This window comes from Podarcis muralis, chromosome 14, assembly GCF_964188315.1.
Source record: "Podarcis muralis chromosome 14, rPodMur119.hap1.1, whole genome shotgun sequence".
Taxonomy (NCBI): Eukaryota; Metazoa; Chordata; class Lepidosauria; order Squamata; family Lacertidae; genus Podarcis; species Podarcis muralis.
The window spans coordinates 54,481,906-54,494,836 of NC_135668.1; the positions used below are offsets into that span (position 1 = coordinate 54,481,906).

The 12,931-nt window shown below is 57.7% G+C and overlaps 2 protein-coding genes across 3 annotated transcripts in view; one reads left to right on the forward strand and one right to left on the reverse strand.

Annotated features, from left to right (window-relative positions):
* Positions 1–9,115, forward strand: LOC114584237 (forkhead box protein J1-B-like). The gene is made up of 3 exons (XM_028705899.2): positions 1–1,983; positions 2,778–3,353; positions 4,287–9,115. Exons 2-3 carry the CDS (start codon positions 2,865–2,867, stop codon positions 5,022–5,024), a joined length of 1,227 nt encoding a protein of 408 aa, XP_028561732.2. The 5' UTR covers positions 1–1,983; positions 2,778–2,864; the 3' UTR covers positions 5,025–9,115.
* MGRN1 (mahogunin ring finger 1) overlaps positions 6,477–12,931 on the reverse strand; it is a 24,521-nt gene continuing 18,066 nt past the window's right edge. The window contains exons 12-17 of one of the 2 annotated variants that reach the window (XM_028705897.2): positions 11,353–11,576; positions 11,007–11,124; positions 9,541–9,586; positions 8,606–8,722; positions 8,088–8,132; positions 6,477–7,766 (exon numbers count right to left, since the gene is read on the reverse strand). In XM_028705897.2, coding sequence (XP_028561730.2) covers positions 8,092–8,132; positions 8,606–8,722; positions 9,541–9,586; positions 11,007–11,124; positions 11,353–11,576 — 546 coding nt within the window. In that variant the 3' untranslated portion in view covers positions 6,477–7,766; positions 8,088–8,091. The remainder of the gene's footprint in view (positions 7,767–8,087; positions 8,133–8,605; positions 8,723–9,540; positions 9,587–11,006; positions 11,125–11,352; positions 11,577–12,931) is intronic. The other variant, XM_028705896.2, reaches the window with a different exon arrangement.

A 12,931-nucleotide genomic window follows, 5' to 3' on the forward strand; every position in this document is an offset into this window, starting at 1 on the left:
CCCTGCCGCTGCGCGTCTTGGGAAATGTGGTCCGTTGGGCGGCAGGGAGCGGGCGAGGATGCCCTGGGCATGTGCAGAGTGCTGCCTTCCCCTCCCGGGCCGGATGGAGACGCGACTGAACAGCTTCGCTCCGGACCAGTTTGTTTTTGTTGTTTTTAATAAAGCATCTAAACATTATTTTTAAGGGACATAAGATGGTGAATAAAGAGTGTGCTTCTGCTGCTGAGGGACCCTTTGGGGGACAAGTTTTTCCTTTTTTAATTTATTTTTTCATTTTACAATATTAGACAATAAATATAAATCACACACAAACCCAGTGATCTTTTCTGCTACTTCCCTCCCTCCTGCGGTTTCTGATTTTTCTATCAAATTCTTACTGCATATCTTAATTTAACCTTTTTACCCATTTATCCTTTTTAATTCCCTTATAATCCTTATGGCTCCTGTCTATATCAATCCTGCTAATGTTTTAGTTGTTTAGTTTGTTTTCATATGTCCAATACATTTTCCCCGTTCTGCTACAAAGAGTTTATCATCCTGATATCTTAGTCTTCCAGTAAGTTTCTCCATCTCTGCGTATTTCATCAGTTTTAGTTGCCAATCGTCTCTTTTTGGGATCAGCCCCTCTTTCCAGTTTTGTGGGTACCGTATATCATTCGGGCAGCCCTGATAGCATATACTGTATAGTTTTTTTCCTGATATTTGGCACCCCTTCTCCAAGTATACCTAAAAGGAAAGCTTCTGGTTTTTTAACAAAAGTTATTTTAAACATTTTTTTTAATTCATTACAGTATAAACAAATTTCCAGAAGGCCTTTGCAACCTTTCAGAATCACCACATGTGAAAAAAGTACCCTCTTTCTCTTTACACTTCCAGCATATATTGGATTTAAATTTGTCAGCTTGCTAGGCGTCAAATAGCATCTATACAACATCTTCATGTAGTTTAATGCGCAGCATGCTGTAAATTTTAAATCTCCTTTCCAAAGTCTTCCCCACGTTGCCATATCAATATTATAATTGGGTGACAAGTTGAATTAATTAACGGAATGAACTCGCAGAGAGGAAAGAGGAATGAGTTGACTGTGCGCAGGAGCCCTGGTTTAAGGTCCACCGGGGTCCCGGCTGGAAAATGAACCTTTAAGAACACCAGAAAAGTCCTGGATCAGGCCAGTGGCCCTTCCGGCGCAGTGGCGTCTGCTCTCACAATGGCCAGGGAGATGCCATGGAGTACAATGGGAAACCTGCAGGCGGGATCGCAGCGCATGAGCCCTCTTCCCTCCTGTAGTTTCCAGCAACTGGGATTCAGGAGCCACCAACAGCCTTATCCTCCGCGAGTTTGCCCCATCCTCTTTTAAAGCCATCCAAGTTGGCCTCCTGTGGCAGTGAGTTCCATAGTTGAACCGTGTGTTGTGGTTTATATGTGCAATCTGCTTTTAGGTACCCAGGACAGATGCCACGGAGGCCCCGCCGGGGAGACCCGTGAAGGCAAAAAGGCTGCCTCTGCTGTGTGCGCGCCATGCCCCATGGGCACCTCTGTCCCACCCCCGGAGCTGCTGCCCTCCCGATGTTCCGACCTCCCCTTGGCCCCGGAGGTGCTACGAAGGGCCCTCTGCGGCAGGACTCGAGCCAGGCAGCCAAGAGGCGGCGTAACAAGGCAGACAGGCTGCCAGCAGCTGCTTCTTCAGGCTCCCGGGAGCCACTTTGGGGACCCCAAAAACTTCCCAGCACCTGGTGATATTGCGCGTAACTGCCTCCTTTTCTTCCCGCAGCGCAGCAGCTTTCACAAGGTGGCGGCGGCTGAGACAAAAGGTGGCCTCGACAGCCAATGAAATGTGGGGCTGGCGGGGGGGGGGGGTCGGCGGGTGGCAGCCTGAACAGGTTGCTTCTCTCCATCGCCTGCAAAGAGCCAGCCGGACGCGCCACTCTCCCCTGGCACTCGCAGAAGGCGGCCCGCACCTCGCCTGTTGCTGCGGGGCAGCAGGTAGGCGCTTGCAGGGGAGGGGGGCACCTGGAACTGGAGGGGGGCTTTGTTTCTTTTCAGAATTTTGCACGAGGCCCTTGCACAGGGGATGCACCCCAAAATTGGGGATGGGTGGGCTAGAGACCTCATGGCTGATAACGATGCCCCCCTCCATCCCCCCATCGGCTGCCCCCCTCCACCTCTCTTCTAATTTTCCGGCCAGCTCGATGCTCCTTCCATTCATCCCGGGACACCTCCTTGGCAAGAGTCCCCCTTCCTGACCTTGCTCCCCGCGCCCCAACTTCTGGCTGCTCCCTGGTTCTGAGGGCGTTTCTTGCGCGTGGGTGGCAGCTGCCTGGGTGCTCCCGCGCAAGGGTGCTCGCTCCTCAGAAGCAGAGAGACTGGTGGAGGAAGGAGCAAGGGGGGCACTGCCCCACGCAGGTGGCACCAGAGGACGCGGCGGATTTAAAACCCCAGCTTCCTGCGAGCCGCCGCGCTGGAGTTTGTGTCCCGCAGGTGGGCGCAAGGAGGGCAGAGGCGGCAGCCGCCTGGGGTCTCCTAGCGCAGGGTGGCGGAGGAGGAGAGGCCGTGTCGGGTTACAGCCGAGCTGTGCACTCCCCTAATGAGTGTAAAGACGAAGCCTCGGCGGCTGCCACCTGCGCACCCTCCGAAACCGGATCGCTGGTCCCCAGGGAGCCGCTTCCCCAAGCCACAGGCGGGCTGGCGAGGCCCCGGCGAATGGAGCCCGTGTAACCAAATGCGCCTGCGGGGGACCTGGCGGAGCAACAGCTTGTCCTTTGTCTCTGGCCCTGCAGGAGAATTTCCCGTCCGACGCCCCCGTCGCCTCGCCTATCCCTGGCCCTGCAGGAGAAAAGGACGGCATCTGACTCGGGCCGGGGAGAATGTCCCTCGTAAGGCCGAAGACGGGGCGGCAGCAGCAGCAGCAGCTGGGCGCAGAGCCCTGGGGCGCTTCCTGCGGGGCTGGCGCCGTGGACGACAGCCTCACCAACCTGCAGTGGCTGCAGGGCTTCTCCTTCCTCCCCGCCAGCCCGGAGAAGCCTTCCTCGGCCAGCCTCCTGGGCCCCCCGCGCCTCCTGCAGCAGGGCTCCTACGCGCCAGCCAGCCCGCCCGCGGGCGACACAGCGGCCATGGGGGCGCCCACGGGGATGGGCAAACCCGCCAGCTCCAGCTCCTCCCTGCAGCCCCTCGCCCCCGACCCAGAGGCGGTCGACTACCGGACCAACGGGCAGGTGAAGCCCCCCTACTCCTACGCCACCCTCATAAGCATGGCTATGCGGGCCAGCCCAGAAGCCAAGCTCACGCTCTCGGCCATCTACGCCTGGATCACCGAGAACTTCTGCTACTACCGCCACGCAGAGCCCAGCTGGCAGGTGAGGCGGGGCCAGAGCAGCAGGTGGTCTTGCAAGCAGGTGCCTTGCGAGCAGGTTCAGTCCCCAAGGGCAGAGCAGGGGAGAGACTCTGGCCTGAAACCCTGGAGAGCCATTGCTGATGGTAGACAATACTGAGCTAAATGGACCAAGGACACACACAAGGCAGAACGTTGTGTTCCAATGGCATAAGGCAGGAAGGGCCAGGCCCAGAGGGAAGGGGGAGACTGAGCTGGCCTCCCATCAATATTGTGGACTTGAAAAAATGGGAAGTGAGTTTCTCCTCCTGCCCCAGAGGTGCCCTTCCCCATTCTGCTGGGCAGGAGGGGCTGCTGCAACCAGGGGCAGGTGGAGGTGGGGGCACTAATAACTTCTGCCAGGGAGCTCCCTTGCAGGTCAAGAGGAAACGGCACCTCAAATGATCGATTTTTAGTTTGGGGGAAATGCAAGGAAGAGGCAGCTGTTGAGAACATTAGGCGTGGCTTGGAGAAAGTGGATGTATGGAGAAAGGTTTTCCTCCCTCTCCTGCAAACGCTAGAACTTGTGGACACGCAACAAAACTGAAGACAGGGAGGTTCAGGACAAAGAGAAGAGAAAGCAATTCTCCATGGGGTACAAAGTTACTATGGAACTCCCTGCCACAAGAGGCAGTGATGACCACCAATTTGGATGGGTTTAAAAGAGGTTGGGCAAATCCATGGAGGTCAATCGGTGGCTACAAGGCACAAGGCCAGTCACTGGCTCTGGTGCGCAGCAGGTCCTGCTTGCAAGTTTCTCACCATAGGGATCTGGCTAGCCCCTGTGAGAGCAGGATGAGGGGCCAGTGGGATCCCCCTGGCCTGATCCCGTAGGGCTGTCTGCATGCCCTTCTGCTCACCCCTCCCTCTCTTCCCCCTTCTTCCCCTCCTCCCCATGGGCCTTTTGTCTCCTCCGCAGAACTCCATCCGCCACAACCTGTCCTTGAACAAGTGCTTTCAGAAGGTGGCGCGCCAGAAAGACGAGCCTGGCAAGGGGGGCTTCTGGCGGATCAACCCCCAGCACGCAGACAGGTTCGTCGATGGGATATTCCGGCGGAGGCGGGTGCCAACCTTTCCCTGTATTTCGGCCACTCAGGCAACACCCCCCTTGCCTGCCTCCGGTGCAGAGCTGGGCTGCTTCCGAGGGAGGGGACGAGGCCCCCTGAAAGAGGACCAGACGCCCCGGCTGCCCGGGGGGCAGCGCCACCCTGGTAAGTGCAAGCAGCAGCCAGGCCAGGGCACCAGCAAGGCTGCTTGGACCGGGGCCCGCTCGCCTCTGGCCTCTGTGGGCAGAGAGGGGGTGGCTCTGCCGGGGGACCTCAGCTGGGCGTCTGTGTTGGAGGACACCTTCGTTGGCAGAGGGGGCAGCATTGAGGACCTGGAGCTGACGGCAGCCCTCAGCTCCCTGGCCGCTGAGGAGGTGGTCCTGGCCTCCTCTGACCAGCCGGTCAGTCCTCTGAGCCAAGAGGGTCCCCCTCACCCTGTCCCAGCCCTGGTGGAAGACTTGACGCTGTATGCTGAGCCCCTGGGCCAACCGTGGGGGGAGGAGGAAGCAGCCACGGAGCCGCCGCTGGGACCCCCCTGGGCCTTCGAGGAGGAGGGCGGCACCTGCTTTGTCGAGGGCTTCCTAGCCGAGATGCAGCCGTGGGAAGCATGAGCTCTGCAGGCCTCCAAGAGGCAATGAGAAGACGCAGCAGAAGCGGAAGTGGCCTTGGTTTGTAGCTGACCTCTGCCAGGGGTGGGCAGCCCTGCCCCAGAGAGGCTGGGGGTGTCCGCCATAGTCGTAGCCTTGCTTGATGCAAGTCATGCTGTGGTGTGTATGGCAGCAGGTCGCAGAGCGCCTGCATTCCCAAATGTCAAAAGGCACAACAGAGCTCCGTTAGCTCGGGATGTACAGCTTTTTCTGAAACCGGTGAGCACACTCTCAGAGGTGCAAGTATGGGCAAAGCGGGTCTGCCAAAGGCCTGGGGGCCAAGAGACCAGGGGAAAGGGGGCACTTCTCGTCCTCTCCCTATTCAGAAGACTTCAAGGCCTCCCCCTCCTTCCCTTCCTGTGCATGCAAAACCAATATCCGTTTTCCAAATCAACTTTGGCAGCACAATGTTTGTAAGTAAATATATGCAAATCATTTTGTCTGAGAGCAGAGTCTGGCTTCTGCTTCCTTGAGCAGCCTCGGCAGCCATGGCAGGAAGGGCATCCTGGCTAGCAGCTGAAAGGCAGGCTAGGAAGAAAGAGCATCGGAGCTCCCTTGGCAAACTCCCTGAAGGTGCCAGTGGGAGGGAGGTGGGCATTCCCATGCCACGCATGTGCTAAGGCATGTGCCAGCTGCTCCTGTGCCTGGGCAGGGAGGAAGGCAAACCGACTCTCCTTCCTGTCCTTTGCTGAGGAGATGGACACCGGGCAGCAGACAGGCCTGGACCTGCCTCGGGCAGTTGGGCAAGTGCTCTGGAGACAAAGAGTGGCAGCCTGAGCCAAGACGGACGGGCGCATTGGCTGGCTCATTGTTCCTCCAAACGGCCAGCCTCCTCAGAGGAACAAACTGTCCTGCTCACCTGCCAGGGTGGGAGAGAGATCTGCGAGGGCAGGGGCCAGCGAGGCCTGGCTGAGAGCGCAGCACCATCCCTTCCCCTCCCTGGGGCACCCCACCCAAGGCAGCTGCCGCCCCTGAAGGGTGAAAGGCGGATCTCTCCTCCACCAGCCCCACTGAATGGACCACTGGCCTGGCTTGAGAGGGCACTGGTGTCTGGGTCAAAAGCGTTTTGCCAGTAGATTTGGCTGCAGTGCCAAGGGGTGAGTGGCAGACGTGGGTCACGTGCCAAGGCTGCTGCAGACCCACTCCTGACTGGCGGGAAAGTAGGGCCAGGGGAGTGGTGGCTTGTTGGGCAGGCAAGGAAGGGGCAGAAGGCAAACCCAGAGCACTGCCACTCCCAACATTTATGTCACTCCTCTCAAGGTACCAGCAGCCTGACTTGGCATAAGGCCCATAAAGGTGGGGGGCTTCCTCAGGTCAGTGAAGAGACTGGAACTGCGTGTGCCCCGTCCACATGGTCAATGTGCCCCACTGGACACCGGGAAGGAAGAAACCACCAAGAAAAAGCCAGCCACCAGCTTCAACCAGACTGACACAGGAGGGGTTTATTACTATAAATATAGAAACACATTGTCCCAGCTCTGCCCTCTGGGCCTGGAAAGAGAGTGGCCCCCTCAAAGGCGGAAGTTGGGGGGGCAAGGAAGCAGCTGGCAGCCCCTCAGGCAGCTAGTCCACAAGGACACCCCTCACCCCACCGCCCTCTGGGTGAAGCAGTTGGGAGGGAGGGAGGGAGGGAGGAGAAGGCACACCTGGGCACAGCCCCAAACCGTGGAGCTCAAGGTGGGGGGTGAACAGGCTCCTGCTTGGTGGCACAGGCAGCACAAGGGGGCACCCACCAGATGCCCCGGACTCAGGGCAAGAGAGGAAGCAGCAGGTTCTGCGTCACCCTCCAGCAAAGTGCCCCCCCCCCAGGTTGGCTCTGCCTCCAAATCCTGCAGCAAAGCAGCAGGTCGTGGTGGTGGAGGAGGGGTAGCTGTGGGGCAGAAGACGCAGGTCCCAGTGGGGAGCCTCAGGCCACTTCCAGCTGAGTCCCCACCCCACCCCTCGCTGGCTTCCTCTCTGGAGTCCAGCCACCCCCCTGGCAGGAAGTCCATGGAGGAGGAGGAGGAGGGCGGAAAGGGCCTTGTGCCTGACCCACTTCCCCTTTCTGCAGGAGCAGGAAGAAGCCCCCCCCCGCCCCATGTGCCTAGATGGGGGTTTCTGCCAGGAGCCCCGAGTGCCGGCCGGGAGCAGAGCAGGCAGGCTGGGAAGCAGGAGGGGGGAAATCAGAGGCAGGGGCTTAAAAAGGCCAAGGCGCCAACAGATATGTCCAAAGAGGGTGGGGGGTGGGGCAGGAAGAGAGCACAGCAAGGCAGGAGGAAATCTTTTCCATCACACCAGCCTCAGGGCCAATGCGGGGGGGGGGCACTGAATATCATGCATTTCTGTACAAAGACACAGAAGAGTCCCTTGGAGGGAGGGGGGAGAGAGTCCTGGTCCGAGGCTGAGCCCCGCAGAGGGGGAATGTCTGTCTTGTGCCGCAACATCGGAACCCGTGTCCTGTAAAGGATCCTTCGCTGGTGGAAGAGGAAGGGAGGCAGAGGGGGCTGCTTCCCCACAGGCAGGCAGGAAGAGGAGCCGCCCCAGAAGATGCACCCGGGCATTTGGCATTGTGAGCACCTCGGCGGCGGCGGCTTTCAAACCCTGAGCCAGGCGCTCAGGACGGGCTCTGCCCGCTTTCCACGCAGAGGCGGGGATTGTTGAACAGGAAGGGCTGCCCGGATTGGCTGGTCCCACGGCCAGGGAGGGTGCCAGCGAAGTCAGAGGATCCTGCGGTTTGGGGGGGGGGAGAGAAAGAGGCCGGCTCAGGAGGCCTGGTGCTGCTGACCCTCTCAGCCCTCCTGCCCCCCCAGGCATAGGGTGGGAGCAAGAAGCAAGGCAGGGCGCCCGACTCCGGCACCCCGAGGTGGGTGCCTGGCCGCTGAACGAGACCGCCAACAGCAGGGCGGAAGCTGCCCTGCGCATCTCAGCCCCCTCCCCACTGCAGCCCCCCTCTCTCCTCCGCCCCCTTGCCCCACTTCTGGCTGCCCTTCCCCACCCGCCCTCCCAAGAGGCCCCCGCCAGCGTATAGGGAGGAAAGACGAGACGTACCAGCTTACTCCTCTATCCCAACAGAGCAGGAGTCCAGGCCGAGGGCTGCCCAGGCGGGGCAGACAGAAAGGGGGGAGACGTTAGAAAAAGCGGTCAGAAAAGACGGACGGACAGACGCCCCCCTTGCTGTGGGCATCGGGTGGTGCCCAAGAGCGGGGCGGAGGCCTCTTCTGCAACCCACCACAAGCCTCACCCTCTGAGCCTCTTCTGGCCCCCTCTGCATGTGCTTCCCGCCCCCCTGTTCCCAATTGCCCTCCTCCTTGTGCCACACGGACGGGGCCTGCGTGGCATGGACGTACAGAACAGGGCCATGGCTGCCACACAGAGAGCAGCAGCGATGCAAAGGCAGCCGGGCCATGGGTGCAGTAGCAGGAAAAGCCAGGACGGCGCATGAAGCTGGGGGGACGGGGGACAGGTGGGTCAGGGCCCTTCCTTCTTGGCCGAGCGAGGGCATCATCCCCCTCTCAGCGGAGGGAAAGGAAGCGCCAGTCACCACCGAGGGCTCCTTTCGATGTTACCTGGCAGGTAGACGTCCGCTGGCAGGTCGCTCTCCAGGATGGGGAGGCTGCTGGGGTCACAGGTGCTGCTGCTGCTGCTCTCCTGGACAAGGGCCTCCACAGAGGGAGGCTGGGCACCTGCGAGAGGGAGAAAGAAGGGGAAGCCTCAGCGCCTTGGCATGCTGCCACTCCCTCGCCTTGGCCGGGGGCTCCCAGATCAAGGGTTTACCAAAGGCCTTCACATTTCTGCATTTCTTTGTTGAATGGTCTCTTTAAATTTGAAGGTTCATTACTGTTCCACAAGATGTGTATTTCTTTAAAGGCCAGAGCAAATAACGTGACCTGGTTTTACAGCTGTGAAGAAGTATAGCAGGTGCTGTTAAGTTGTGGTAATAAGGCTGTTGGGTATGGTATATAAAGAGCAGTATGTAGCTCTCTCAGTACCCTGGTAGATGGGTCATGCTTATGGATATATTGTAATTTAGTGTAAAAGGAGTTTTTGTTTTTGTTATTAAAACCTAGCAAAAGTTACTTTTGCGTTTCTTGAATGTGTGGTCTCCCCAGCACGCTTTCTGCAGCCCCACTAATCTACGAAATAGCCAACATTCTTATCTATTGGTTCTCCTGCCCTTCTCGTTTAATCCCCACAACCCTGAAAGGTAGGTAAAGCCGAAAGAGACGGCGACCGTCCCAAGGTCTCAGCCAGTGAGCTTCGTGGAGCCTGGTCTCTCCCAGATCCTAGTACAGCACTCTAACCACTACACGTTGCTCTCGTGGCTGCTCCACTTTGGCCAAGCTGCCCCTCCAGGGGACCAGTCCTAGCAGTGGGGTTCTTTCCAGGCCCATGTTCAATAGCACAGACACGACATATACCCAGAAGGGGATCAGGCCAGAGGGTAAGGATACTCCCCCCCTCCCGCCAGTTCTCACCCACCACAGGCCCAGCCAGAGCTCACCTTGCTGCAGGGGGCTGGCTGCCTCTGCTTCTTCCGCTGTCAGGCTCTTGAAAGATGGGAGGAGGAGGAGAAAAAGAAAAGGGTCTCATTTCCGCAAAGGAGGAGGGTCGCTATACAGCCCCATGCTTTGCTTTCCAAATGGGCAGAAACCAACACCATTCCAGAGCGGGGAGTTTTGTTTTCATGCAGGAAAATGGTTTGCTCCGGATCCCATTGAAAGGGACACTTGGGGCTCTCAAGGGGGAAAAGAGCAATTTTTTGGTTTAGTAAAATGTATGCCCAGTTTTCCTATAAAAAAGTATATTCAAAGCAGGTGACCACAATGACAAAAAAGGCTTAGCATATAGAAATACAATAAAAATATGACACAAAACCCAGTAAGATAACATGTAAGCAGGAATAAAAATTGTGAATAAAAATTGAGAATAAAAATCACATGGGTTCAAGCACCGGCCTAAATATGGGAAGATTGCTGCCAATGCCTCTCTGGGTGATTGTTGCCCCACCCCCACCCCCACCCCCAAATCTGGAAAGTCAAGAGAAAACATTCTAAGCCCGACAGTTTCCAGCTAGGTCCAAGCGGCAGCTGCGTGGAAGTGGGATCCCGGGCACCAAAGGCCAGCGGGGAGATAGAGAGGCAATACTGCCCCTCCACACTTGGTGGAAAATCCCCTGATCTGGTAGCCAGGCGCCGCTCAGCTTCCTAGGCTGACAAGTCAATGGAGAAGAAAAAAGAGCTACCGTTTCCCTCAGTCTGGGAAGAGGCTGTGGAAGCCCGTGGGAAGGGACTGGTGTGTTAAGCAAGGCTGTTATGGGGAGGAACAGAGCAGAAGCCAGCAACGGAGGGGATGCTTCTTCCCAGCGTGACGGTGAGGAAGTCTGAAGGGGGTCCTTCCTCCTCAATCATCACATTTGGTGGGGAGGGAGGCCCCTGCCAGAGCCCTTGGGGAGAGTGGTCTGCTGCCCAACATCAAGAGGGCTTGCCCCCTTCCCTAGCCATCAGCACTGCTGCAAGCAGAGGGCAAGAGCAGCTCATCTCTCCCCTGGAGTGCAGATGGGACCACAGGAGCCCATGAGGGTGGGGTGTGGGAGGGGAAGGAGACGGGTGATCAGGACCACCCATGGGAGCGTCCAGCTCTGGCAACTCATGGTGGGTGGCCCAAACAGCCCACCTGCTGTTTACTGGCCACCTCCCGGTGCCAGTAAAAACTACAACTTTCTGCAAGACGACACAGAACCAGACACCTCCACTTGTCAGTTTGCACACACACACGCACACACAGTCCAACTTGGCCAAGGAGCTCTTGCGGTTGCTCAGCTGTCAGCAGGAACAGGCAGCAAGGAGGTACGTTTCTCAGGCTGACAACTCAGCAAGGCTCACAGCAGCCCCAAGCCCGACCCCAGCAGCAGGCCACTCCAGGCTTAGCAAAGAGGCAGGAGCCAGACAAACAGAGAGAGAGATTCACCTCTGGGGAGCTGCCCTCCTGCAGCACGAGCTCCGTCCCGCTGAGCGGCAAGTCTGAGTCCTCCGAAAGCTTCTCCTCATCCTCTTCGTGGATGGGTGACGAGGGAGACCGGAGGGTGCTGCAGAGAACAAGAGACACAGCTGCGACCCAGAGGATTGGCAGCGGCTTGCATGGCAGAGGGACTGACTCTGAGGCGAGAGGCAAAGGCACTAGGATCCCTGAGCTTCAGGCGTTGGGCAGAGGAGAAGCAGAGGAAGGTTTGGACTGGGAAATGGAGCAAGGATGGACTTGGCGTAGGGGAGGGCGAGAGGGAGCGATCCAAAGAGGCTTCTCCACAAGATTTCACCTGTCTGGAGACTTGCTGCGCTTGCTCTTCTGGTGGCTGCTCTCCACAGCTCGGTCCAGCCCCACCAGGGGTCTTCCAGAGAGGGGAAGCCCGTCCAGGACCCCCGTGTAGGTGATCTCATCGTAGAGGGGAGCTGAGGGGATGGAGGGGGAGATGGAGCGCAGGCCGTTCAGGGCTTCCAGCAAAGAAATGGGCTCATAGCCCGGAGGGATGTTGTCCGAACACTGCGGAGGGAGGAGCAGAGGAAGACAGAAGCTCAGCCACTGCCATCCGTCGTTGCAGTTTGATCCCTATGGCATTGAAGCCTCTTTAGCTCTGCCCTCACAGAACTGCAGGACTGGAAGGGAGTCACAGGGTGACCCAGTCCAACCCCCACTGCAGGAATTGCAGCTAAACACACTACCTGGCATTAGAAGACACCCATGGAGACATTTATACGCCACCTTTTAAGATTAACGCTTTACAAGGCAGCTTACAACATTTAAGGGCGGCAAAAACACCAGAGAGAAAAATAACAAGAACCACAATAAGTAGTTTGAAATCTTCCCAAAATCTCACACTCCTTATCAGGATAGGAGAGGAACATCTTATGGCCACCAACTTGGATGGCTTTAAAAGAGGGCTGGGCAGATTAATGGAGGAAGAGGGGGCTCTCAGTGGCTGCTAGCTAGCATGGCTGGGCAATTCCTCAACAGTCGGAGGCAGCAAGACTTCTGAACCCGTTGCTGGAAACCACAGGAGGCCGAGGGCTCTGGAGCCGATGTTCTGCTTGCAGGTTTCCCGCAAGGGGCATCTGGTTGGCCACTGTGAGAACAGGAGGCAGGACTGGATGGGCCCCCTCTGGCCTGATCCAGCAGGCTCTTGTTATAGCCTTATGTTTAGCAATGAGTTGATCTTCCTAAGTTGCTTCAAGTCCCTTTTGTGAGGAATGACCGTTCTTGTTGCTGTTCTTTGTCTTCAGAAGGGCATCTCACATTCTGTTTCTCTGGCCAATTGAGTTGGGGGCTCTTAGGGTTGTGCAACAGTCCCAGGGGAGAGTCTGGAGGCACAGGCTAAAGCTCCACCACCCCAGGCTAAAGCTCAGCAGGCCTGGGGCTGATCGGAGCCCAGGTGGGAGGCTGCCTCTAAGCCACTGCCATGGGCACCCGGATGGAGGGAAGGGGGGATACTGTGTTTTAAATGTTTGGAAGCTGGCCAGAGTGGCTGGGGCCACTCAGCTGGATGGGCAGCATATAAATTAGTAGTAGTAGTAAGAAAACAAAACAGCTATTCCCATCCACCGGGATAGCAACACACCTTCTCTTCCTCCTTCCCTGTCTCTCTCCTTTGCTATTTTTATGGCTTCCTGTCAATCTACGAGGCAGGCTGACCCCATCCCCCCATTACCTGAGGGGGACAGCCAAGGCTCAGCAGAAAAGGCCACCTGGAGCCCCCAGAAAAGGTGGGGACGAGCCCATGTCTGCCCAGAACCCAAACCAACTCCCCTCCACCCCACACAAAGAGATGCATCCTCCCCACCCCTAGTGCTTCAAGTGTGCTTTGGGGGGTGAAACCACCCCTTCTGCTGACCCCTCCCGGA